Source organism: Hypanus sabinus, chromosome 19, assembly GCF_030144855.1.
Source record: "Hypanus sabinus isolate sHypSab1 chromosome 19, sHypSab1.hap1, whole genome shotgun sequence".
Lineage (NCBI taxonomy): Eukaryota > Metazoa > Chordata > Chondrichthyes > Myliobatiformes > Dasyatidae > Hypanus > Hypanus sabinus.
Window position 1 is genome coordinate 66334768 of NC_082724.1, and position 27715 is coordinate 66362482.

Consider the following 27715-nt stretch of genomic DNA (forward strand, 5'->3'; position numbering starts at 1 on the left):
GTGACTTCAGTGGTTGGGAAGATATTGGAGTCAATTGTTAAGAATGAGGTTATGGAGTACTTGATGACACAGGACAAGATAGGACAGAGTCAGAATGGCTTCCGTAAGGGAATCTATCGCCTGACAAACCTGTTGGAATTCTTTGAGGAGATTACAAGTAGGATGGATAAAGGGGATGCAGTGGATATTGTATATTTGGATTTTCAGAAAGCCTTTGACAAGGCTGCTTATCAAGTTAAGAGCCTATGGTATTACAGGAAAGTTAATGACATAGTTAGAGCATTGGCTGATTGGTCGGAGGCAGCAAGTGGGAATGAAAGGATCCTTTTCTGGTTGGCTGCCAGTGACTAGTGGTGTTCCACAGGGGTTGATATTGGGAACAATTCTTTTTATGCTGTTGATCAATGATTTAGATGATGGAATGGATGGCTTTGTTGCCAGCTTTAAAGATGATATGAAGACTGGAGGAGGGGCAGGTAGTGTTGTGGAAACAGATGGGCTACAGAAGGACTTAGACAGATTAGGAGAATGGAAAAGAAAGTGGCAAATTAAATACAATACAATATTGGAGAATGCATAGTCATGCACTTTGGTAGAAGAAATTAATATGTAGACTATTTTCTTTTTCTTTTTAAATCTTTTTATTAGTTTTAAACAAACATAAATGAAACATGAATACAAAATGTTTGAGAGTACATAATTAATAGTTTAAATAGACATTCAGATATGTAATAATAAAAATATATAACCTCTCAAACCCAGAACATCAATGAACAAAGAAGTAAAAAGAGAAAAAAAAAGAACCCCCCCCCCAAAAAAAAGAGAAAAAAAAAGCAAAAAAAAACACTAACTAACATGGGCCATTGAATAATATTACGTAACTATACAGTAGTGCCAATAACTCCGAACCTCCATCCAATTGATTAAGGATAATATAAGTAAGGTTTAGGAAAAGACAATTCAACTCATGTGAAAATGTTGAATAAAAGGTCTCCAAGTTTCTTCAAATTTAACTGAAGGTTCAAAAACCACACTTCAAATCTTTTCTAAACTCAAACAAGAGATAGTTTGAGAAAACCACTGAAATATCGTTGGAGGATTAATTTCTTTCCAATTCAATAAAATAGATCTTCTAGCCATTAATGTAACAAATGCAATCATTCGTTGAGATGAAGCAGATAAACGATTATTATCCGTCATTGGTAAACCAAAAATTGCAGTAAGAGGATGCGGTTGAAAATTAATATTTAAGACTTTTGAAATAATACTAAAAATATCTTTCCAATAATTTTGTAAACAAGGACAAGACCAGAACATATGAGTCAATGAAGCAACATCAGAATGACATCTATCGCAGGTTGAGTTAAGATGAGAATAAAATCGAGCCAGTTTATCCTTAGGCATATGTACAACCTTAAATTGTATTAGGGCATGTTTAGCACAAATAGAGGACGAATTTACCAATAATAAATTTTTTCCCATTGCTCAGTAGATATAGGACAATGCAAATCTTCTTGCCATTCCTTCTTAATTTTTTCATATACATCTAACTGTAAATTCATGATCATCTTATAAATGATGGCTACTAACTATTTTCTAACTGGAGAGAAAATCCAAAAATCTGAGATGCAAAGGGACTTGGGAGTCCTTGCTTCAGACAGAGTCAGTGATGAGGAAGGCAAGTGCAATGTTAGTATTCATTTCAAGAACATAAGAGCAGGGATGTGATGCTGAAGCTTTATAAAGCACTAGTGAGCCCTCACCTTGAGTATTGTTAACAGTTTTGAGCTTCTTATTCAAGAAAAATGTGCTGGCATTGGAGATTGTCCAGAAGTGGTTCACAAGGATGATTCCAGGAATTAAAGGTTATCACAGGAGGAATGTTTGATAGCTCTGTGCCTATACTCACTGGAATTTAGAAGGATGAGGGCACATCTCATTGAAACATTTTGAACGTTGAAAGGTTTAGAGAGTAGATGTGGAAAGGATGCTTCCCATGATGGGGGAGTCTAGCTCAAGATGGCAAAGCCTCAGGATAAAACAGAGATGCGGAGGAATTTCTTTAACCGGGGGTGGTGAATTTGTGGAATTTGTTACCACAGGAATCTGTGGAGGACAGGTCGTTGGATGTATTTAAGGCAGAGAGTGATAAGTTCTTGATGGGCCACAGCATCAAAGGTTACAGGGAGAAGGCCAAAGAGTGAGGCTGAGGAGGGGAAAATAAAAAGATCACCCGTGATTGAATGGCAGAGCAGACTCGATGGGCAGATGGCCTACTTCTGCTCCTTTGTCCTATGGTCTAAGATGCTGTTCCTAAAACACTGAATTGTTGCCTTCAGGCTTCTCTACCTTCCTCTTAAAAATGAGGAGGGAGCAAATAATAAGGAATGATGAAGTAGGTCTTCATCTCCTGGCTCAGAAACCATTTGGTGAGCTACTGAGGCACCATGCACAGTGGGGTGGGGGGGGGGGGGGGGGGAGATCAGTTTCAGGACATGGAGAGGGGTGTGTAGTTTGCTGAGGTTCTCTTATGCTCAGTTACTGTGATCACTCACCTTTCCCCAGGGTTTGGGGAGTCGGCCATGGTCCCTCACAAACCCATGCAGGGCCAGGAAGGCAATGTGTAGCGTGCCTTGTCTGTCCATCTTGCCAAAATCGGAGATCTGGTATGTTGGCTCCTGCAGTGCCTCCTTCAGGCACTTCTGCAAGAGAGACGATAGACATTGGTCAGGTCACAGCAGGACACCTGCATCTACATTTCTGATCACCAGTCTGAAGGAAGGACGTGATTGCGGTGGAGAAGGTGTCAAGGAGTCACTACCATGATGTCTGGGATGGAATGCTTCCATTAAGAAGAGAGCTTGGGTCATCGGAAACCTTTCCCCTTCAGCAGGTGCCTGAAACTAAATGCTCTATGGTTGACAAAATTATGGCACACATGCCCAAGAACATCTTCTTAAACCCATCACTCCTTCTGAAGTTAGCTGAAGAGATTGTGAAGGCATTAGAAAAGATCTTTTAAGTATCAATAGAATCTGGCATGGTTCTGGAGGAAGGAAGGAAATTACAGGCAAGTTAGTCTGATCTCAGTGGCTGGGAAGATGTTGGTGTGAGATTGTTAAGAATCTGGTTTCGGGCTACTTGGAGGTACGTGATGACAACACTTCATTTATTTCAATCTGTCTCTATTAGACATCATTGCAATAATAAAACATCGAATGCATGTAAATAAGCAATAGGTATCCTTTTCCCCTGCGGAAGGGCTCGTCCTTGTCCCTTGCAGAAGGACTCATCGTTGTCCCTGCAGACTCATCCTTTTTTCTTACAGAAGTCCGCAACTATTACTACTAATTAATTCATCTCTGCTCAAAATTGCCATGGTACACGAGACAATTCTTTAGAAGATTATTGCCAATTTAGGCTCATGCTCTCAAAATGGTGCACTTGCCCCTGCAGAGTTAATAGTAAGGGGTATGTGGTCTGGCTAGTGGATCTGAGGAAGAATACGTTTTTACACCCAGAGAATGCTGAAATCCAAAACTGACTACCTAAGAGAGTGTTTAAATGAACACCAAGGCACGGAAGCTACAGACCAAGTGTTTGTCAATGGGATTAGTGTGGATAGGTACTTCATTGCTGGCATAGATGTAAGGGGCTGAATGGCCTATTTCCTTGCTGTTCCTGGATAGGGAGTGACACCCACCCCCACCACTATAACCAGGACTCCAATAGGTCACCCAAAGTCAAAACCAACCCAAACTGGACCCACAACCTGTACCGAAGCCTCTCAATGCCAAAAGGGAAAAGAGTTCAAAACCCACCTGTACCTTGTGTGTATATGTAGTTAACTTACATGGACATTCTTTTAAACATCTCATGGTCCATTACATGTGGAAGACCCAGTGATGATCGGATTGGACAGCTTAAACAATTGAAACAATCCACTTGGGTAGTTATTAAGTGGGCACTTTTTCTGAAGGGCAATTCAGATTGGAACCAGACAAACCAAAAAGCTGTGGACAACTGGAAGACATCTTACTCTGAGGTGGTAGTGGTAGTGGTGAGGCTGTGGGTAGTTGAGATACTGAGACCTCAGCACCAGGATCCAGAAGGATTTTGCCACACTGAGGCAAATGGAGGAGATTCACATTCTGATTTATTTATTGCATGTGCATATAATCATAAATGAAATGTGTTGTTAACAATCAACAGAACCTAAAGATGTGCAGGAGGCAGCCCATTGCTGCTGCCATACATTCTAATATCAACAGAACAACATGAGGGTGAACTGGCTGCCTTTCACACCACAAAGATGTGCTAGTCATCTAAATGGGTGCTACAGGACCGTGGCAAAATAATCAAAAGTATTAATAAATCAGATTCTGAAATTGATGTGTAGGCAATCTAGCAGGGAAGACACGAAGCCTCACATTATTCTTTCAATAAAAGTACTCTGGGAAGGATGGGAAAGTAACTGCTAAAATGCCAATTGCAACAGGGAGGACTCCTTTAGGGAGGTAATCATATCAAACTGTTTCACATTATTGCATTGAGTTATCTGGCCAAATTCTGTTTTGGACTGGTTTATGGATCTCTGAATCTACCCTCTCCATGATCTCATCTGTGATTCATTGCTGGAGGCCAGCTCAAGACACAGTTGCCAGGGACCACACCAGGGAACTGATTCAGTGACAACCTGAGAGGGCTGAAAAGCAACACAAGAGACTGGGAGTACACAGGGAGGAACTGCTATACAGTACTTACAAAGGTCAAACGCTGTGGCATCTTTACTTCCGTTACAATCCCACCTCCTTTGTAATCGCCAAAGCTGGTCGTGTCACAGATTGAGAAGGAATAGGCATCTGAAATACACGTTTAGCTCTTTATATCAAAAACTTGAATGACAGCACTGTAGGTGGGAAGCAAGTCATGAAGAGAACACAAGAAGGTGACAAGGGATATGAATAATTTAAGTGAGAGGACAAAGATCTGGCAAATGGAGTATGATGTGTGGAAATATTGAGTCATCAATGTCTGGTCATCTTTGGTATAACTCCATCATGGATGGCCTGAAGCCCAGCTATGAAAGGAGGAAGGCTGGGTATGGGACTAGCAACCCCATCCCATAAAAACCTAGTGCTACAGAATGCCAACAGAAAATGAGACAAACCTCAACAGGGTGAGAGGAAAGTTCATCCAATCTCCCTCTTGGTTCAATGAGCAAAAGGACCCTTCTTTACCTATTAATCTTTCTCATTGGTGCACATAGCAGAGGAAGAGGTTATTCAGTCTATATAGCATGAGATGTGATAGTAAACAGTAATCTCTGACAACAAGGCCTTCTAACATAGGAAATGAACACAGATTCACCTCTATAAAAATTTGAAGTGTGAATCTGTGGCACAAGGGTGCTTTATACAAGTGATCCCAAGTGAAGACTTGTTTCTCTATCCCTGAAGCACTGCACAAGTAGATCTCTTCAAAACAGAGATGAGGAGGAATTTCTTTAGCCAGTTGTGAATCTGTGAAATTCATTGCCACAGACGGCTGTGTAGGCCAGATCATTGGCTGTAAGAGATTGATAGGTTCCTGAATGGCAAGGAGATTAAGGGTTACAGAGAACAGGGTTGAGAGAAAAAAACTCAGCCATGAAGAAGACTTAATTTTGCTACTATATCTTAAGGTCTTCCTAGTGTCAGTCCATTCCAATGAAAGCATGTTACAGACACTATTGTGCGGTTGTACTGCCATCTGCTGGCAACTAGGGCAATCTGCGCCCTCAGATGGTAATGACTTACCAATGACCTGGATTTCCATGGGTTTGCAGTTATTCAGTTCAGTCATGCCCTGAACCTCCGAGAAAGTCACAAAATCCCCTGTCTGAAATCCATGGTGTGACTTGTCCAAGCAAGTTACCAACCCTGGGTTCTCCTGAACACACAGGAAAATGAAAAAAAGAGGCAGCAATTTAACCAAAACACCTTCAAATCATGAAACAATTGTACATATTGTCATAATAGTGCAAGGATGCAATGTCAAACTTACTCGCAACAGCATCACAGACACAGAGCATTAGAGACACATTGACAAAAAACATCATTTAACACATATAATAATGCAAAATAGAAGATAATTAGAACAAAAAAGTCCACAGTGATCAAAGTGATCATAAGACCATGAGATATAGGAGCAGAATTCAGCCATTTGACCCATCGAGTCTGGTCTGTCATTTCATCATGGCTGATTCATTTCCATCTCAGTCCCAATCTCCTACCCTCTCCCCGTATCCGTGCCCTGACCAATCAAGAATCTATCGATCACTGCCTTAAATATACCCAATGATTTGGCCTCCACAGCCATTTGTAGCAACAAATTCACCACTCTCTGGTTAAAGAAATTTCTCCTCATCTCCGTTTTAAAAGGATAACCCTCTATTCTGAGGCTGTGTCCTCTGTTCTTAGACCATAGTAAACATCCTCTCTACATCCACTCTATTAAGGCCTTTCAACATTCAATAGAATTCAATGAGGTCACCCCTCATTCTTCTGAATTCTGGTGAGTAGAGGCCCAGAGCCATCAAATGCTCTTCATATGACAAACATTTCAATCCTGGAATCATTTTTGTGAACCTCCACTGAACTCTGTCTAATGTCAGCACATATTTTCAGACATTAGGGACCAATACTGCTTACTATATTGTAAGTGAGGCCTCACTAGAGTCTTACACAGCTTCAACATTACAGAGTTTCTTTCACATTCTAGTCCTCTTGAAATGAATGCTAACATCGCATTTACCTTCCTTACCACTACCCCAACCTGCAAATCAGCCTTAAAGGAATCCTGCACAAGGACTCCTAAGTCCCTCTGTGCCTCAGACTTTAGAATTTTTTCTCCATTTAGATAATAGTCAACCCTTTAATTTCTACTCCCAAAGTGCATGATCATACACTTCCCAACACATCTGCCATTTCTTTGGCCATTCTCCTGATCTGTCTAAGGCCTTCTGTATCCTCTCTACTTCCTCAAAACTTCCTGCCCCTCCACCTATCTTCGTATTATCTGCAAACTTGGCCACAAAGCCATCAATTCCATCATCCAAATCATTGACATGTAATATAAAAAGAATTGATCCCCATACCACTAGTGGAACACCACTCATCACCAGCAGCCAATCAGAAAAGCCTTTTATTCACACTCTTTGCTTCCTGCCAAACATCCAACACTTCATCCATACTAGTACTTTTCCTGTAATACCATGGGTTCTTGTTAAGGAGCCTCATGTGTGGCACCTTCTCAAGACATTCTGAAAATCCAAGTACACAACATCTACTGATTCTCTTTTGTCTACCCTGCTTGTTATTTCTTCAAAGAATTCCAACAGATTTGTCAGGCAAGATTTTCCCTTGAAGAAACCATGCGGACTATGGCCTATTTTATCGTGACCACTAAATATACTGAGACCTTACTTAATAATCCAGTCCAACATCTTCCCAACCACTAAGGTCAGACTATCTGGGCTACAATTTTCTTTCTTCCGCCTCTCTCCCTTCTTGAAGATTGGAGTGACATTTGCAATCTTCCATTCCTCTGGAACCATGCCAGAATCACTTGATTCTTTTAAGATCATGACTAATGCCTCCACAATCTCTTCAGCCACCTCTTTCAGAACCCTGGGGTGTACACCATCTGGTCCAGGTGACTTATCTACATTCAGACCTTTCAATTTCCCAAGAATCTTGTCCTTAGCAATGGCAACTTTACACATTTCTGCCTCCTGACATTCTTGAACTTCTGGCATATTGCTAGTGAATTCCACAGTGAAGAGTGATGAAAAATACTTATTCAGTTTGTCTGTCATTTCCTTACCCCAAATTACTACCTCTTCAGCATCATTTTCCAGTAGTCTGATATCTACTTTCGCATCTCATAAAGTTAGAGGTTAAACTACAGGTATGAAATAAAATATGCATAGATACCAAAACCTATTTACAACAGCATTATGAAAAGTGGTTCAAAGTGTTTACAGTGCAGTGCATTGATAGGGGTAATAGATAGTAAGGTGTGTGAAAGGTCTAGTTATAACGGTTGATCAGATTAACTACCTGGGGAAAGAAACTTTCAAGATGGAGTGAAGTTTTTGTTTTAATAGCCCTACAGCTTCTTCCAGATGGAGCTTCTGGAAAAGGCAGTTTGCAGGGTATGCACAATGATTTTCCTGCCCACTTCTTTGCTCTGGATGCATATAAGTCCTGCAGTGATGATAGACTGCAGCCAATGATCTTTTCTGCTGTCCTGATAGTTCACTGCAGTTTTCCTGGCTGCAGTGTAGATATTACCAACAGAAAGGAAAAGTGGGTAGTTAAATAAAACTGAATGTTAATGGAGAGGGTTTACCTTGGTGATGCAGGATACAATGGTGTGCACAGGCTCTTCTCCATTCATGTCCGTCACGATGAACTCATCCCCAAAGTCACAGAACACCTGACTGCAATTCAACCAGAGACCTTGTGTTTAAAATAGTGGGGAGAGTACAGGTAATCTACAAACACAAAATCATTACAGCTTACCACCTCAGTCCATTGGCAAAAGGGCCTCCAGCTGTAATCCATTCTTTGTAAAGGAATGTTGTCCAATGGGAAAGACTTTATTCTAGAGATTGGAAGTACACCACCTCACCTGAATGGGGATTGTGGTCTTCAACTTGTACTCAATACGCTCACAAACCCGTACAGATGCAGTGCTGAAGGTATTTCACCTGGTAGCATCGTGGCCTGCTACAGCAATTCCAACACACAGGAATGCAAGAGACTGCAGAGAGTAGTGGACAGAACCCAGTCCATCACAGGGCACAGACTTCCCCACTACTGAGAGATTCCACAGCAGGTGCTGCCTCAAGAAGGCAACATCTGTCATTCAGCATCCCCACCGTCTGGGCTCATACACGAAGGCACACCAACAACTATAAATTCACTAGGTGCTTGAGGAGATTTGATGTGTCCTGCATACATCTACGGATACATGGCGGATAGTTTTCTGACTGGTTGGAGGTTCCAATGCAAAGGATTGAAAGAGACTACAGAAGGTATTAGACACAGCAGTGTCATGGGTACAACCCTCCGCACTATGCAGGACATCTGCCATAGGTGATGCTTCAAAAAGGCAGCATGCATTATTAAGGGCTCTCACCATCTGGGACATAGCCTTTTCTCATTACTACAATCACGGAGGAGGTACAGGAGCCTGAAGATGCACTGTACTGCTACCACAAATTTTGCAAATATGTCAGTGATAACAAAATTGATTTGTTCTTCTCAGTCAGTCAGGAGGTACAGAAACCTCATGTTACTACTTTCTCAGCCTTTTCGCAGTCAACTGTACAGCATCCATTGATGCTGCCCGGCCTGCTGAGATCCCCCAGCATTTTGTGTCTGTTGTTCGGATTTCCAGCATCAGCAGATATTCTCTTGTTTGTGACTTTCCTACAACAATATGGTTCTTGAACCAACCTGCACAACTCTAACTCAGCAATGGAACCCTACGGACCACCTTGAAGTAGCCTTGCACTAAAGAAATGCATCTTTTTCATATATTAAAGTCTTGTTTTTGTCTGTACCTGCATGCTGGTGAAGCAACCACAAGCATGCTTTTCATTATGCCTGTACCTCACTGTACTCATGCACATAATAATAAATGTGACTTCACTGAATTACAATTCTGAATCAAACTTACAGCCTTTACTGAAATTAACTCTGAATGGATAGCCCCAAACCTGGCTGCAAAAGGAGGAGGACTGGGCATGGGACTAGCAGCTCTTGTAAAAACCCAGAGCCACAGAGACACCAAAAGCTCCAAAGGCTTCATCCCTGGGAAAGAAAGGATCTTCTCCTAGATGACCTATACAGTCCTGTGGTGAACACCACAGATCTGTGGAAGCCACAGAGCCGACCAACCTTCTATCATACAAGACTGGTCCAGGACAGAGGATCTGGCGAGCTGCTGTCAACAGCCTATGCCCCAGTAGGTAAAGTTGCTGAAGGAACAACATCATCCTGAAACCTAATAAACACGTGAACAGTCAAGATGACAAAGGAAATTTCAACTCAAGACAGACAGACATTCATACTTTATTGATCTCGAGGGAAATTGGGTTTCGTTACTGTTGCACCAAACAAGAATAGTGTAGAAATACAGCAATACAAAACCATAAATAAATACATAATAAGTCCAGGACCAGCCTATTGGCTCAGGGTGTCTGACACTTTGAGGGAGGAGTTGTAAAGTTTGATGGTCACAGGCAGGAATGATTTCCTATGACGCTCAGTGTTACATCTCGATGGAATGAGTCTCTGGCTGAATGCACTCCTGTGCCTAATCAGTACATTATGGAGTCGATGGGAGACATTGTCCAAGATGGCATGCAACTTGGACAGCATCCCCTTTTCAGACACCACCATCAGAGAGTCCAGTTCCAACCCCACGTCATCACTGGCCTTACAAATGAATTTGTTGATTCTGTTGGTGTCTGCTACCCTCAGCCTGCTGCCCCAGCACACAACAGCAAACATGATAGCACTGGCCACCACAGCCTTGTAGAACATCCTCAGCATCGTCCGGCAGATGTTAAAGGACCTCAGTCTCCTCAGGAAGTGCAATTATCATCACACTCGAGGTCACTCAGCCAACTGAGTCCATGGTGCCTCCTAGAACAGCATTCAGTCCTGTTCCCTTCCCTTCCTGCCCCTGTAGCCATGCAGCTTATTCTCTCTCACAAGCCCATTCATTTCCCTTGTTATGACAGGCACAGATAGGGTAGAAATCTTTATCCCAGGGTAAAAAAATTATTTTTTTTGTAATTTATTTTTTATTGAAGTTCATCATCAAACAAACATTTCCATAAGATGTATTTCAGATATTGTACATATATATCATATAGACATACATGCCACAGATCTCCACATAATAATTATCTGAGCTATACACTTATAGAAAAGAGAGGAAAGAAAGAACAAGCGAAAGGAGAAAACTATCTACAAGTAGGGAGTGATCTTTTTTTTAACATGTTCATTGATTTGTGAAAATAAAATCAGGCCTATGAAGTGTTATAAACCATTTTTCCCAGTATGAATCAAATTGTTCCAACTGTTATCTTCTCCATTTTGTACATGTTCATTGTAATTTCCATCCATGCATTTAAAGTTGGGCTCTCCTGTGATAACCATTTCCTAATAATAGTCTTTTTACCAGCTACCAACAGTATATTCATTAAATACTTATCCCTTTTCAACCATTCTTGAGGAATATACCCAAAATATATGGTCTTACTCTCTAAGGGTATTTCACATTTAAAGATGTCTTGTGGGCATTGTGTATCCCACTCCAATAGTCTTTGATAACGGAGCATTCCCAGAAAATATGATAATGGTTTGCATTTTGATTTCCACAATTTCTCCAGCAAACAAGGGAGGTTACTATCATAATGGGATTTCTGAGAGGGTGTAATAAAATATCTTATCAAGTTTTACCATCCAAACTCCCTCCATTTCTGTGAACTGGTACACTTCCATTGATACCTCCATATTATTGTCCATTCTTCCTCAGATATAATTATCCCTCCTTCCTTCTCCCATTTTGTTTTAATGTATGAAGTCGAATGTGTTTTTTTGACAGAGATTTGACAAACCCTTATACATGCTTGAAATGATTCTACTACCATTATCTGAATTATATGCTTTTCTAAATAGCTCTATCAAACATGTACTTCCCTTGGTTGCATTTTTAACTGTCCTATTAACATATTGTCACATTTGTAAATACTGATAAAAGTCTTGTTTTTCTATTAAGTGTTTCTCTTTGAGCATTTCAAAACTGAACAGTGTTCCTTTTTTCATTATATTGCAAAGGACTGTTATTCCTTTAGCTGTCCAGTCCTTAAATCTAGCATCCAGTTTATTTGGCGTAAAATCCGAGTCATATGCACACCATTTAAGAATTGTAATATCTCCCTCTAGTTTATATTCTTTTATAATAGTTTTCCATATTTTAAGAGTCCATTTCACCCATGGGTTATCAATAGCATTTATGTAACTTTGTAGGTTGTTATCAGACAAAATTGCCTGTATGGGGATGTTTTTCCATTGAGCGTCATATGATGGGTTGCACCAACACATCACAGCTCTCAACTGTGCTGCAAGATAATAATCTCTAAGAGAAGGTAGGCCCCATCCCCCACTTTTCCGTGGCTAATTGCAAAGTTTTGAGATGAACTCTAGGCCTTTTACCTTGCCAAATATATCTTGGTAACATTTTGTTTCATTCATTGAATTGATTTTGATTAATCTCTATTGGTCGAGTTTGAAAGAAATATAATAGTCTGAGCAGTATATTCATTTTAATAGATTCAATCCTTGAACTGAAACTAAAATAAGGAATTAGGTTCAATCTTGTTATATCTTCCTTAATATTCTATATATAAAGGCTGATAATTACATTCTGATAACTTTGCCATATCTTTTGGCATAATGATGCCCAAATATTTGAAAGACTCTGTGTGCCATGCCCAGGGATATCTACTTTCAATTTGTCTTGGTGAGCTATGGTTATATGAAAGTAATTGGGTTTTATCTGTGTTGGAGCTTGTATCCTGATAATTGACCATATTGTTCAAAGGATTGCATCAATTTAGGAAAAGAGTATGTTGGTTGCCCTAGATAGATCAAAATGTCATCCATGTAACAAGCCAATTTATGCTCTGTCCCTTTAATACTAATTCCCCTGATATCTTCATTTTGTCTGATGTATAGAGCTAATGGATCTAGATACGATGCAAAGAGTAGCGGTGACCATGCACAACCCTGTCTCCTGCCCCTTTCTAGGGTAAGACTATTTGATAAATATACATTGATTTTAATCCTAGCAGTAGGGTTGTCATATAGTGTCTGTATAGTTTTAATAATTGTGTCTTGGAAACCAAATCTATGTAAGACTCTAAAGAAAATTCCAAATAACTGAATCAAATGCCTTTTCAGTGTCCACGCTTATCACTATTGCTTCGATTTAATTTTTTTGTATATGATCCATAATGTGAAGTGTTCTTCGTATATTGTCTTGTGTTTGGTGTTGTTGTACAAAATATACCCATATACCCATGAGCATACCCATACCCGTATACCCATCTGATCCTGGTGACTTGCTTAATTTAAACCTACTAATTGCAACTTTTAGTTCAACTTCAGTTATGTCAGCAGTCATCATTCTATTTTGTTTTTCGCTGAAAGTGGGTAACTCTAGAGAATTCAAGAAGGTGTCAATTTGGGTTATGCTTCCCCCTGGAACTTTGGAATATAGAGTTTTGTAAAACACTTCAAAAGCTTCTTGAATTTCACTTAGCTTATTTTTTTTTTATCATTTTTGTTCTTGGATTCCTAATTCTATGAATTGTATTTTCTGCTATCTTTTTTTTTGGTTTCCACACCAGTATTTTCATAGACTTAGATCCACTTTCTTAATGTCTCTGTTTCAGAAACATTAAATTTTTCCTGATTTCTTGCGTAGCCAAACTATTAATTTCATTCCTAATTTCTAAAATTTCCTCTAATGTATCCTGTGCCAAATTCAATTTGTGCTTTTTTTGAATTCCTTCAGCCTATTTTGTAATTCCTCTAATGTTTTATTCCTTATTTTTTTATATATATGAAGATATCGCTATAATTTTCCCTCTTAAAACAGCCTTCAGAGTATCCCATAGAATGGGAGGTGAAACCTCTCCATTATCATTGAATTTTGAGTAAAGACTAATTTCTTTTTTAAATTTGTTCCTTAAAGTTGGGATCATTGAGTAGAGTTGAATTTAGTTTCCAAATAGTATTCTTTATTGTAGGTCAAAATCAACAGATAAATATATAGGTCCATGGTCACTTACGTCTATTGTCCCAATTCCACAGCTGTTTATTTTGTCTCTGTCTTTTTCAAATGTTATAAAATAGTCTATTCTTGTATATACAGAATGGGGGGGGGGGAACAGAATAATGAGTGTAATCCCTTCTATTGGGGAAAAGGTCCCTCCACATATCAATTAAACCAACATCGTCAAAAAGTGTATTAACTTCCTTATGTAAGGATTTTGTTTCATAGGTTTTTCTATTGTAAGAGTCTAACTTTAGTTGTAATTGTAAATTTAAACTTCCCCCACATATCAGGAGACCTCCTGTTTCTGTTACCATAATATTAGTGATTCTCTGAATGAAACTATTATCAGTTCCTGGGGGTGCGCATATATTCAATAGAGTAACTGAGTTTCCGTCTATATTCCCCCTTACCAGAATATACCTGCCCTCCTTATCTCCCATTTCGAATACCTTTTCAAAATTTAGCTCGTTTGAAATAAGAATAGCAACTCCTCTGCTATGTCCTGATTTATATGAGGAGAAAAACAAATTAGTGAAGCCCATTCTCCTTAGTTTTTTATGCTCATTATTGCTTACGTGAGTTTCCTGTAAATATACTACATGCGCTTGTTCTTTTTTCATTTTGGGTAGAATTCCACTATGTTTGATTGGATTTAACAGCCCATTGACATTAAAAGAAATTAATTTTACTTTGTACTTAGCCATGTGTATTTACCTGTCAATATATCATTGAAATATAGCAGAATAAAGCTTAATCGATCTACTCCCTGAACAACTAAGAACCAAGAAACACGAATAATAATAAAAGGCAATGAAGGTGTGACTCCAAGGCTGAGGTCTCCAGTAGATGACTCTGGGTTGAGCTAGAGGAAAAGTCTAGCTTTGGGGGATAACCCCTCCTACTTGTGAGTTGAGGGCCCCCATTGCAGTATTCATAAAAATAAGTGAACAAATCTATATCCATTACACAGAAAAGATTCCTTGTGTGTTCTTCCCATATATATATTCTCATTTAAGTGGGGGAAAAGAAGTGAATGAGTGAATAAAGAAGAATAACTAAGTAATATAAAATCCACATTATAATAAGTATTTCTCGAGATAGGTATATCACCGACTACTTTTGCTTCCATTTAGCTTCTCAACATTTTTAAAGTTAACCAAACCTTATGGCTCTTCTGGAGGGGGTGAGGGCTGTCTTTGGAAAACTCAGTCTCTTCCTGATACATCTCTCTCACCCTCCTCTCATCTCCTGCTTTCTTGATTCTCACACTATTTCTGAAGCACAGTAGGATAACTACTCAGTCAGGCTTTCCCTTGGTTTGATCACGCTGATGGGCAACCCTCTGGTCTTTATGTCAGTAGTCGCCTCTTCCACTGTCTGGTACAACTGCATCCCGTCATCATAAAACACCTGCAGTTTAGCAGGGTACGGAGTTTGAAATCCAATCTTTCCTTGCTTTAATATTTGCTTTACTTCAGAGTATTCTTTACGTCTCTTCAGGACCGCCGGGGGGTAATCTTGATCAAAATATATTAATTTAACGTCCAAAATCACCCTCTTCTTACCCCAGGCCCTTCGTAGAATCTCCGCCTTGGTAGTGTATTGAAGGAATCTAATCACTATAGAACGTGGCTTATCTTCTCTGTCTCCAGTAGGCCGCAGGATGATCGCACGATGCACCCTCAATTTCAAGCTCCATAGTCAGAGGAATCTCCAGCGTGTGCAGCAGCAACTTTTGTACAAACTCCATCATAGACAAACTTTCCACTCTTTTGGGAACACTGTATATCCCGATATTTTTCCGTCATGATCTTCCCTCCAGGTCAATCAGTTTACTTTCTTGTTGATTTAATATTTTTATCGTCTTATTTAGTATCTGTTCCACATTTTGCATGCGATCTTCCACCTTCTCAATTCGTGTTTTTTGATTGACGTTGGCGAGTTCTGACTTGATACCATTTAGTTGCTGTTTTATATCTTTTTGGAACTCCTGTATCCCTTCCAGAATTTTCATATTTGCCACTTTCCCTCGCTACTATGTGTTTGGGTAGGAGAGCCGCTCGCTGCACCCCTCTCATCCACAGGCTCCGCAGTGTCACTTTTTTTACCCCCATTCTTTTTCCCCATTCTTGCCCCCCCTTATCAATTCAAATATTTTTGAAAGATCTCCTATTTGATGGATTAACGGGGCAAAATATATGTTTTTCTGGAGAAGCTATTGACTTAAGCTGCCATTCTGGACGATGATGTCACCGGAACCTCCCAGAGTAGAAAAATTAAAGGAGAATATTTTAATGAGATGTGCAGGGCAAGTTTTTTATTACATGGAAAGTAGTAGATGCCTGGAACAGGCTGCTAGAAGTGATGGAGGAAGTGGACAAAACACTGACGTTTAAGAGGCATTTAGACAGGAATGTGAACTTGCAAGGATTGGAGGAATATGGGTCATGAGCAGGCAAATGGGTTTCAGTTTCAGCATCATGCACAGCATAGATATTGTGGGCCAAAGGGCCTATTCTCATACTGTACTGTTCTTTGCTTCATTCTAAGCACAAGAACACTTGGCGACGATTGCAATGACCAGTTCCGTAGGCCAACACATTGTAATGGAATGCAGACCTCTGATCGTAAGCATGGTTCTGTTATTCTGTTGCTTGAGCCGTGACATGATACCCATATAACCAATTAACCTACTAACGCACATGTCTTTGGGATGTGGGAGGAAACTGGAACACCCAAAGGAAACCGAACATGGTCACAGGGGGAATGTACAAACTCCGTACAGAGAGCGGGGGCAATTGAATTCATTTCACTGGCACTGTAATAGCTGCGTTTCTGTACCGCCTCAACCGTGTTGTTCTGCTGAATATTGTGGGCATGCTACACTGGCACTGAGATGTATGGTGGCACTTGTGGACTGTCTGCAGCACATCCTCATGTTGGCGGTTAATGCAAAAATGGCACATTTCACTGTGTCTTGATGTGCTATTTAAATGAATTGAAATTTGATTCTCTGCCCGGCTGTTGGTGTGTACCCACTGTGGTACAAAACCTTCCAAAAGGAAGAGGAAGTAAGTGTTAGTGGGGCTGCCTCTGGTCAGAGAACAAGCTGGAAGTAAACTCCCCAGTCCTGAAGCAATAAGACCATCACAAGTGTACGTAACCATGAGGGAGCCCTTACCTAAAGAGGCCTTTCGTATCTGCCACTATGAGCTTGATGCTGGACTGGTGACAAAACTGCCCAACCTCCAACTGTTCATCCAATGAGGAATTGGTCAGCACAACCACCTGGGAGAAGAAAGACAGATGGTTAATGTTGAGTGGAAGCAGGTCCCTAATAATTCAGCTACTGCTGTCCAGCATACAGACGAAATTCCTAACTCAGTTACATGGCAAAGAAATGTAGCTGGAATCTTGTGTGTTAATGATACATCTTGTACATAAGAAAAAGACCCATTCATTGGGTGATTCTGGGAAGCTTATACGTTTAATCTTGAGTTAACATAAATGAAAATCCCATCAGAGCCACCTCCAGATTACAGTGGAGCATTGGATTTGGAATGAAATCCTAACAGGTAAAAAGTGGAAGTCTGATAGGGGTAGGACATCCAAAGATTAGCTTTATTTGTCACGTGTACATTAAAACATGTAGCAAAATATGTTATTTGCATTGAATCCAGTCAGCGAGAATTGCACTGGGAAGTCCACAAGTGTCACCATGCTTCTGGCACCAACATAGCATGTTAACAAGTAACTAATGCTAACCGTACATCTTCAGACTGTGGGAGGAAAGTACAGCAGCTGGAGGCATCTCATTGTTGGTTGTTGGTAAATGGCTTTATTAGTGTCACAGATGCAGTGAAGTACCTTGTATTGCATGCCATCCATACAGATAATTTCATCACATCAAGTAGCACAAGGTAAAACAATAACAGAATGCAGAATAAAATATTACAGTTACAGAGAAACTGCTGTGCAGGTGGACAGTAAGGTGCAAAACCACGATAAGGTAGATTGTGAGGTCAGGAGTCCACCTTATTGTGCAGGAGGCCTGCTTAGTAGTCTTATAACAGTGGAACTGCTGCAGTCTTTGAGCCTGGTGAAACAGGCTTCACGTTTTTGCCTTTCCTGCATGATGGGATGGGGAGAAGAAAGATTGTTTGGTATGGGTGTGTGAGGTGTTTAATTATGTAGGCTGCTTTGCAGATGCAGTGAGAAATGTAGATAGAGTTCATGAAAGAGAGGCTGGTCTCTGTGATAAGCTGTGTCCACAACTCTGTAGTTTCTTGCAGCCTCAGACACAGCGGTTGCCATACCAGGCTGTGATGCATCCAGATAGAACTTTCAGTGATATTTCCATTAAAATTGGTGAGGTTCAATGGGAACACCTTCAATTTCTTTAGCGGCTGAGGAAGTAGAGATGCCTGTGTACTTTCTGCACATGGCCAGGATCGAACCTGGGTCCTTGGAGGTGTGAGGCAGCTGCATGGTGTTATCCTGTGAAGCTCAGTACCGGACAGGGAGGCAGGAGCTCAGTTCTCCAGTGTACAGTGGGCTCTTGCACCCTTGTGTTTGATTGAGGGCACATGGATTCGTGATACAATAGAAACTAAGGCGACATAGTAGCATGACACTATTACAGTTCATGGTGTGGGAGGTTAGATTTCAATTCTAGTGTCCTCTGTAGGAAAATCTGTAAGTTCTTCCCGTGTGTTATGTGGGTTTTCTCGAGGTGCTCTGGTTTCCTCCCACAGTCCAAAGAATAGTTAAGAATAACCCACACTATTGGTAGGTTAGGTTAAATAGTCAATGTAAATTGTCATGCGATTAGACTAGGGTTAAATTGGTGGGTTGATGGGTGGTGCAGCTTGGTGGGCCATATTCTTCAGAGCAACTAGGGGGGGCAATTAATGCTACTAGCTCAGCTTGCAGTGCCCACATCCCTTGAATAAATATAAAAAGGGCACTCCATCTTGGAGACAACAGAGGTTTCAGAAATCAAAATCTGGATGCAAAAGAGTTGGTTCCTGTAGTGTATGACTACACACACACAGAATGCTGGAGGAACTCAGCAGGTCAGGCAACATTTATGGAGAGAACTAAACAGTCAATGGTTTGGACTTTCAGCAGGACTGGAAAAGCCAGACATGTCAAGTCTATTCCTCTCCATAGATGCTGTCTGATCTGCTGAATTCCTCCAGCAACTTGTGTGTATTGCTCTGGATTTCCAATAATTGCAGAATCTCTTATATGTATGACAATGAAGTGACTTTCTCAGCAGTATCCAGCACAATGGCCAAGATACCACCAGTCTCAACACTGAATGGTTCACAGTGACCTCCTGAACCTCATGATCCAGGGTCCCAAGGAAAATGTTCAGGAAATGCTGAAGACAACCCAAATTGGCTTGAAGGTGCATCAGGACTGTCTTTGAGAACTGCAAGTGAACTCTAAAGCTACTACATTTTACAGCAGGAGTGTCTAAAGATTAAATTCCTCTAAGTTCAGCTTTCAGATTTATTTAATTACTTGAATGTACAGTAAGTTACCCCATGGCTATCACAAATTTGAACTCCTGGTCTTCAAATCCTAGTTTGGTAACTTAGCTGCAATGCTGTGGACCACATGTATTCCCTAGAAGATGTTATCAACTCTCATAAACTTACCCCTTCAATCCAACTCAAGAGAAGACACGGAAAGTGGAATTACCTTACCTGATACTTTTTGAGGACGTCGTTGGACAACTTCCCAGTGTATGAAGAGACAGGGACATAAATGTTCAGTCCAACAAGACTTGGCTTTGAAGCTTCTGCCCTGTTCTTCCCAATATCTCTCTCTGTCAGATAAAACTGAAAAAGTGATAAATACATCAGATATTCCTCTATATCTGCAGATTCCTTCACTGTACTTCACTGTGTCTCAACAAATGGAGCAAGTGTACCTCCGATCCAGTAGGACTTTGGACTATGAAAGGAAACCGGAGCACCCAAGGAAAACCCATGTATTCCATAGGGAGGATGCAGTCACAGGGAGAATGTACAAAATCCTTACAGACAGTGGTGGGAATTAAACCTCGGTTGCTTACACTGTAAAGCATTGTGCTAACCACTAGACTATCGTGGATTTGAGTCTGATGTATGACGTACATACATCAAACTCAACATTCTGTTCAACAATTTTATGTTATTTTAACCTTGTATCTCACTTGCCTTCTCTTCTCCATCGATAGGTCCAGGTTTCATTGAATGTTGTACTTTTCCTTGACTTCCTTACCATTACCAACAACTCCTGCAAGCTCTATCCACATTTCCATATTTCACTATCCTAATCTCCACCCTACCGTGGATCTCTCTCCCTCTACAATACAAATGTTTGCTTTACCAAGTTCCAATGAAAGATCTGTGACCGAAAACATTAACTCTGTTTCTCACTCAAAAGATGCTGCCTTGCTGGCAGAGTTTCAGGTTCCCTTCAGATTTCTTGTTTCTGCGATATTTTGCTACATCATCTTCTTCCCGAGATGACGAAGAGGAGGTATAAACATAGAAACAAAGAGATCTATAGCACATTACAGGCCTTTGGGCCACAATGTTGTACTGACCATGTAACCTACTCTACAAATACCTAGAATTTCCCTACCACATAGTCATCTATTTTTCTAAGCTCCATGTACCTAGAGTCTCTTAAAAACCCAACAGTATCTGCCTTTAGCACTTTCGCTATGCACCCACAACTCTCTGTGTGAAAATCTCACCTCTGACATCCCCCTTGTACCAAGCACCTTAAAACTGTGCCCCTCATGTTAGCCATTTCAGCCCTGGGAAAAAGATTCTGGCTATCCACTTGATCAATGCCTCTCACCATCTTGTACACTTCTATCAGGTCACCCCACATCCTCCGTCACTCCAAGGAGAAAAGACCAAGTTCACTCAACCTATTCTCATAAGGCACTCTCTCCAATCTAGCAACATCCTTGTAAATCTCTTCTCTACTCTCTCTATAGTATCCACATCTTTTCTGTGGTGAGGTGACCAGAACTTAACACATACTCCAAATGGGTCTAAGGTCTTATGTAGCTGTAACATTACCTCATGGCTCTTGAACTCAATCCCACAGTTGATGAATGCCAACACAACATACACCTTCTTAACAACACTGTCAAGCTGCGCAGCAGCTTTGAGTGTCCTATGGACACAAACCCCAAGGTCTCGCTGATCCTCTACACTGTCAAGAGTCTTACCATTAATATTATACTCTGTTTTCAAATTTGACCTACTGAAATAAACCACTTCACTCTTATCTGGGTTCTGAGGTTCAGAGCCAACCACAGTGTTATGGGTCTGACTGCTGCTGCCTTGCCCAGTTAGGCCATCCCCCTCAGCAGTATCCAGGGTATAGCTGTTGATGAGGGGAAAGGCCACTTCCTTCTCCCTTTACCTCTCTCGATGTTCACTCATCTACTCCCTGAATTCTGCACTCTAGGTGTAACCACCTGCTCGAAAGTCATATCTATCAATTGCTTTGCCTTCCAGATGATCCCAAGATCATCCAGCTCCAGCTCTAGCTTTCATGAGCTGCACTTCCCACAGGTGTTGTCATCAGGGAGACTATCAGGTTCCATGAATTTCCAGATTCTACAAGAGGAGCCATATCTGCCATCCTGCCTGCACTGCACAATCGGCAACCAGGACCAAATCAACAATAACAAAAAAGACTCCCCTTCTAACCTGTTTTTTTGGTTTGAGCTTCTTTTCATCGAAGCCTTAAGTCAAAGTCTGACACTTCTACTCTCACCACTAGCCTCGTCCATTGTGGCTATCCCGACAATGGCTGCCACGCTTGCCCCTTTTGTACTTCCAATTCACAGTCTTCTGCTTCCACTGCTGATTGGGGCTCTGAAATGTCCAAACGTCTGCGAAGCTCTCCTTTTATACAAGATTTTTGATATTCCTTTAATTTTTTTTCATTGTCCATGAACATAGGCAGAGTCAGCTCTAGGCTTTTGCTGGTCATGAACCTGAACCATTGATAATCAATACATTGCTGTGTATTTTTAGAATATTTGTGTGTTAGTTTATGATAGTGGTAACCCACCTGAGAGGAAAGATCGCTCCACTCTGCAGTCGCTTCATCGTGAATTGTTACTGATTTGACTCCTCCGAGAATGATATTTTTCGCGATCTCAACACCAAGCCCGCACATCCCAGAGATCAGCACGTTTGCATTCTTCATTTGCCTCATGGCCTCGTGGCCCAGCACATACCTGCCAGAGAGATTTCACACTTTCACTCCTTGGCTGGGAAGCTGGGTGGCATGGATGTTCACAAGGACCTGGGTGTCCTTGTACTCAAGTCACTTGGAGCCACGTGCAAGTGTAACAAGCAATAAGCAAGGCCCTTTTATACAAGAGGATTGTGTACCCATGAAAATATGTCTTACTGCAATTGATAGTGCAATCGGATCTGGAATACTTGGTAGAGCTTTGGTTATAGAGTCAGATAGCACAGAAAGTGGGCCTTCATCCCATCTCGTTCAGGTTGACCAGCATGCCCATCTAAGCTAGTCCTATTTACCTATATTTAGCTCACATTCCTCTAAATGTTTTCTATTAATGTACCTGCCTAAGCCCCTGTTAAATGTACTCACCTCAAAACTTCTGACAGTTCATTCCATATACGGACCACTCTGTGTGCAGAAGTTAATTCTTGACCCCTTCTAAATCGTACCCCTCTCACCTTAAACCTAAGACCTCTAGTTCTTGATTTCCAGCCCTGGGGAAAAGACTCACACTATCTGTGCCTCTTATGATTAGAAACTCCTCCATAATGTCTCTTTCCCCAAAGCAGGATGAACATAGAAGGAGATTTGCAAAGATTCCCAAGACTGGTTCAAGGATTGGTGGTTTTACTATATGATGAAATATCAGTCCTGTACTCTCTAGATTTTAGCTGAGTGGAGATGTTTTTGAGACTTACAATATTTGGACGAGATGCAAGGGGGAGCTTGTTTCTTCTGGTTGATGAGCCATGAATTGGGGGTGCAGTACAGTTCACAGCCTCACAATAAGGTGTAGGTTCTTTAAGACTTAGATGAGGAGAAATTTCTTTGCGCCGAGGGCAGTGAATCTTTGGAACCCTTTACCCCTCAACCATCAGGCTCTTGAACGAGAGGGGACAATTTCTCCCACCCCAATACTGAACTAATTCCACAATCTATGGACTCACTTTTAAACACTCTAATAACTCATGTTCTGGATATTTATTGATAGATTGATTTTTTTTTGTATTTGCACAGCTTTTTGTCTTTTGCGCTTTGATTGCTTGTCCATCTTATTGGCTGTGGTCGTTCCTTGATTCTATTACGTTGCTTGTATTTACTATGAATGCCCACAAGAAAATGAATCTCAGGTTTGTATATGGTGATATTTATATATTTTGATAATAAATTTACTTCGAACTTTTCCCAAGGAAGGGTGTAGTAAACAGATTATCTAGCAGTTTTCAAATAAAAGTTATCAATTAGATTATACAGCAGTATCGCACAGGAACTGGCCTTTCAGCCCACAATGTCTGAGCCAAACATGATGCTAAATTAAAATAAATCTCTTCTGCTGGGCATGATCTATATCCCTCCATTCCTTGCATATTCCTGTGTCTAACAAACCCTTAAGCAACACCATCAGGCTCTTGAACCAGAGGGGATAACTTCACTCAATTCCAATGCTGAACTGTTTCTATAATATATAAATTCACTTTCAAGAACTCAATCTCATGTTCTTGATATTTATTGTTCATTCATTATTATTTTGGTTTATTTTGTATTTGCACAGTTGTTACAAGGGGAGATTAAGTGAACATACACCTGTTGTCATTGAGGGGTCAGAAGTGGAAAGGGTGAGCAGTTTCAAGTGGCTGGATGTCAACATCTCTGAGAACCTAGCCTGGACTCAACAGATGCAATTACAAAGAAGGCATAACAGTGGCTAGATTTCATTAGGGGTTTGAGGAGACTTGGTATGTCACCAAAGACACTCGAAATTTCTACAGATGTACTGTGGAGAACATACTAACTGGCACGGAGGGGCCATTGCACATGATCGAAGTTGTAAATTCAGTCAGCTCCATCATGGGTACCAGCCTTAACACCTTCCAAGGAGTGATCAATACGTATCCCCATCACCCAGGACATGCCCCCTTCTCATTGCTATCAACAGGGTGGAGGTAGAAGAACCTGAAGATACACACTCAGCCTTTTAGGAAAAACTTCTTTCCCTCCGCCATATCAGATTTGTGAATGGACAATGAACCCATGAACACTACCTCACTACTTGTTTCTTTCTTTTTCTCTCTTTTTGTAATACTTATTTAATTTTAATATATATATTTCTTATTGTAATTTATAGGTTTTTATTATGTATTGCAATGTCCTGCTGCTGTGAAACAATAAATTTCATGACAAATGCTAGTGATATTAAACCTGATTCAGTTTGTTGTTTGTTGAACATTAGTTGTTTGTCTGTCTTTGCTTTGTGCAGTTTTTCATTGGTTCTATTGTAGTTCTTTCTATTCCCTGTGAATGCCTGCAAGAAAATGAATTGCAGGGTATTATGTGGTGACATATATGTACTTTGATTATAAACTCTGTGTGAGAGTGAGAAAGTGAGAGGGACAGAGGGAGAGAGAGACAGACAGACTTTGGATTTCCAGCAACTCATATCTTTGCAATTGAAGTCTCAATGGAATACAGAATAAACCCTGTAATGAACTCTCTTTTAGTTACTGAGCGATTATGTTGACATGTCAATTTTTTCTGTCAAAGATTCAATGTATATTTATTATTAAAGTATGTGTACAGAATACAATTTTGAGATTCATCCTCACACAGGTAGCCACAAAACAAAGAAACAACAAGAAACCTGTTCAAGAAAATGATGAGATGAGCACTTAATGGATATTAAAGACTCAACTTCACCTTGCTGACCCTGCCACCTCACCCCACACCCGACTCACAGGCACACTCTCATACTGCACTGGTCACTTTTCATCTTTCATTACTGCTATTTCACATACTTATGTGACTACTGTTTTATTATAGTAGTGACAGTAACATTTTCCTGGCTTACATAAACATGCACCTCACACATTATGTCAATTTGTCAATCTTCAGCCTGTGCCACTCAGATACCTTGTGTTAGATGACTGTATGTGCTAGATCATAACTGTGCTGTATGGGCTGTGCTTTGCACCTCGGCCCCAGAAGAATGAAGTTTCGTTTAGCAGTGCACATATATATGATTGAATGACAATAAAATTAAATTTGACATCCTTTCACATTGCTGCCACCCGAGTGCCATTCTTTTAATGACTTTGCTTCCAATCCTACTTACAGTTGTCTGGAATATAATCCTTCATCAATATCTGATGAATCTACAGGAGCCTCCATGGTATCAAAATCTGAAAGGAACAGAGAACAAATTAAAATTTTGCTGAAGTCAGAACTGAATCCTTTTTGATAGAGAAGTGTTGTGTATAGTTTGTCAAGGAGGTTGTGCCAGTACTGGCTATGAAAACTTCAGTTTATATGGGTTGGAAGAGCAAGATACCTAGATCAGGGTGACATCCAAGCCATGCTTTCATCTCACTGCTGCTATTGGGAAGGAGGTCCCACTCCACTGGGTCCATGAATAGTTATTACTATATGACCATCAGGCACCTAAACCAGTGTGGATAACTTCACTCACTTCTAAACTAAACTGACTCGACAACCTGCAGACTCACATTCAAGGACTCTACAGCTCATGATTCCAAAATTTTTTTTTGTATTTGCAGTTTGTCTTTTTTGTACATTGGCTTTGCATTAATTGTAATGTATTTCTTTGTGATTGCTTGCAAGAAAATGAATCTCAGGTAGTATATACATACTTTGATAATACATTTATTTAGAGCTTTGAACCAAGAGTTTATGCATTCATTGGGTAAGTTTTTGACCCTAGTTTTGGTGCAATCTGCTTCTCCTTCTAGAGCCTTTATTGAAGTCTCCTAATCACAGAATCTGGAAAATCATTCCTGAAACCTTTATCTCTGTGTTCTTCTTATAATTCCCACTTACAACATTTGGCATGACCTCTCCCACTCTTTCTTTGTGATCCTTTCGAACATCACTTTTCCATTTTAGCACCCAGGTTGCACATGCTCTCCTATAAAAATACTTCTACGAAATAAATACGAGATATGTAAAGGTAACCTGAGGGGAACTTCTTCACTCAGCTGTTAGTGATAAAGTGCCTATAAAAAGTATTCACAACCCTTTGAAGTTTTCATGTTTTCTTGTTTTACAACACTGAATCACAATGGATTTAATTTGGCCCTTTTGACACCGATCAACAGAAAAAGACTCTTTTGTGTCAAAGTGAAAACAAGTGATCTAAATTAATTACAAATATAAAACACAAAATAACTGATCGTGTAAGTATTTAATGTGACACACCAAATCATCACCAATGCAGCCAATTGGTTTTAGGTCACATATTCAGTTAAAATGTGGGATAATTTTTTCTTCAACAGTTTGACTGAGGCACGATGGCAAAGGTGCATGTACATCAGCGAGTTCGACTGATAGGAAGAGTTTAAAAAGAAGATAGCTTTACAGAGTGGGTGATGTTCTATAAGGAGAATAAAAATGTTTTACAAGGCCGGTGTTCTATACTGGGTGTCAGATGTAGGATGACTAGTAGATTCCCAACCGCCCGGATGGCCACATCTGCGCCAGCTGCGTCGAAATGCAGCTCCTTAGGGACCAGGAGATGCAACTCAATGACCTTCGTCTGGTCAGGGAAAGTGAGCAGGTGATAGGAGTCACACTGGGACCTCGAGAGACGGATAAGTGGGTAACAATCAAGAGAAGGAAGAGTAGGAGTCAGATATTAGAGAGTACCCCTGTGGCTATCCCCCTTAACAATAAGTACTCCTGTTTGAGTACTGTAGTGGGGGATGACCTACCTGGGGGAAGCAACAGTGAGCCGCACCTCTGGCTCAGAAGGGTAGGGAAAGGAAGAGGATGGCAGCAGTGATAGGGGACTCTACAGTTAGGGGGTCAGACAGGTGACCCTGTGGACGCTGGGAAGAAACACAGATGGTAGTTTGCCTCCCAGGTGCCAGGGTCCGGGATGTTTCTGGTCATGTCCAAGATATCCTGAAGAGGGAGGGTGAACAGCCAGAGGTCATGGTACATATTGGTACCAACAACATAGATAGGAAAAGGGCGGAGGTCCTGAAACAGACTAAAGGGAGTTAGAAAGGAAGTTGAAAAGCAAGACCTCAAAGGTAGTAATCTCAAGTATAGGAATAGAATGAGGTGGAGGATAAACGTGTGGCTGAGGGATTGGAGCAGGGGACAGGGATTCAGATTTCTGGATCATTGGGACCTCTTTTGGGGCAGGAGTGACCTGCACAAAAAGGACGGGTTGCAGTTGAATCTGAGGGGGGACCAATATCCTGGCAGGGAGGATTGCTAAGGCTATTGGGGAGAGCTTAACATAGAATTGATGGGGGATGGGAACCAAACTGAAGAGACGGTGGAAGGGGCAGTTGACTCACAAGCTTGTAGACAGTGTGAAAGGGAAGATAGGCAGGTGATTGAGAAGGGACGCGCTCAGCCTGATGGTTTGAGATATGTCTATTTTAATGCAAGGAGTATCATGAAAAAAGCAGATGACCTTAGAGCATGGATCAGTACTTGGAGCTATGATGTTGTGACAATGCAGAGACTAGGATGGCTCAGGGGCAGGAATGGGTGCTTAGAGTGCCAGGCA

The 27715-nt window shown here is 40.7% G+C and overlaps 1 protein-coding gene across 7 annotated transcripts in view; it reads right to left on the reverse strand.

The window, feature by feature from the left end:
- The window catches only part of LOC132378004 (ubiquitin-like modifier-activating enzyme 1), a 416994-nt gene that overhangs the window by 382456 nt on the left and 6823 nt on the right, over positions 1-27715 (reverse strand). For all 7 annotated transcript variants that reach the window (XM_059944584.1, XM_059944583.1, XM_059944586.1 and 4 more), the window contains 8 exons: positions 25292-25358; positions 22000-22168; positions 19620-19754; positions 17087-17193; positions 8395-8485; positions 5799-5931; positions 4765-4862; positions 2556-2702 (listed from right to left, as the gene is read on the reverse strand). In XM_059944584.1, coding sequence (XP_059800567.1) covers positions 2556-2702; positions 4765-4862; positions 5799-5931; positions 8395-8485; positions 17087-17193; positions 19620-19754; positions 22000-22168; positions 25292-25358 — 947 coding nt within the window. The remainder of the gene's footprint in view (positions 1-2555; positions 2703-4764; positions 4863-5798; positions 5932-8394; positions 8486-17086; positions 17194-19619; positions 19755-21999; positions 22169-25291; positions 25359-27715) is intronic.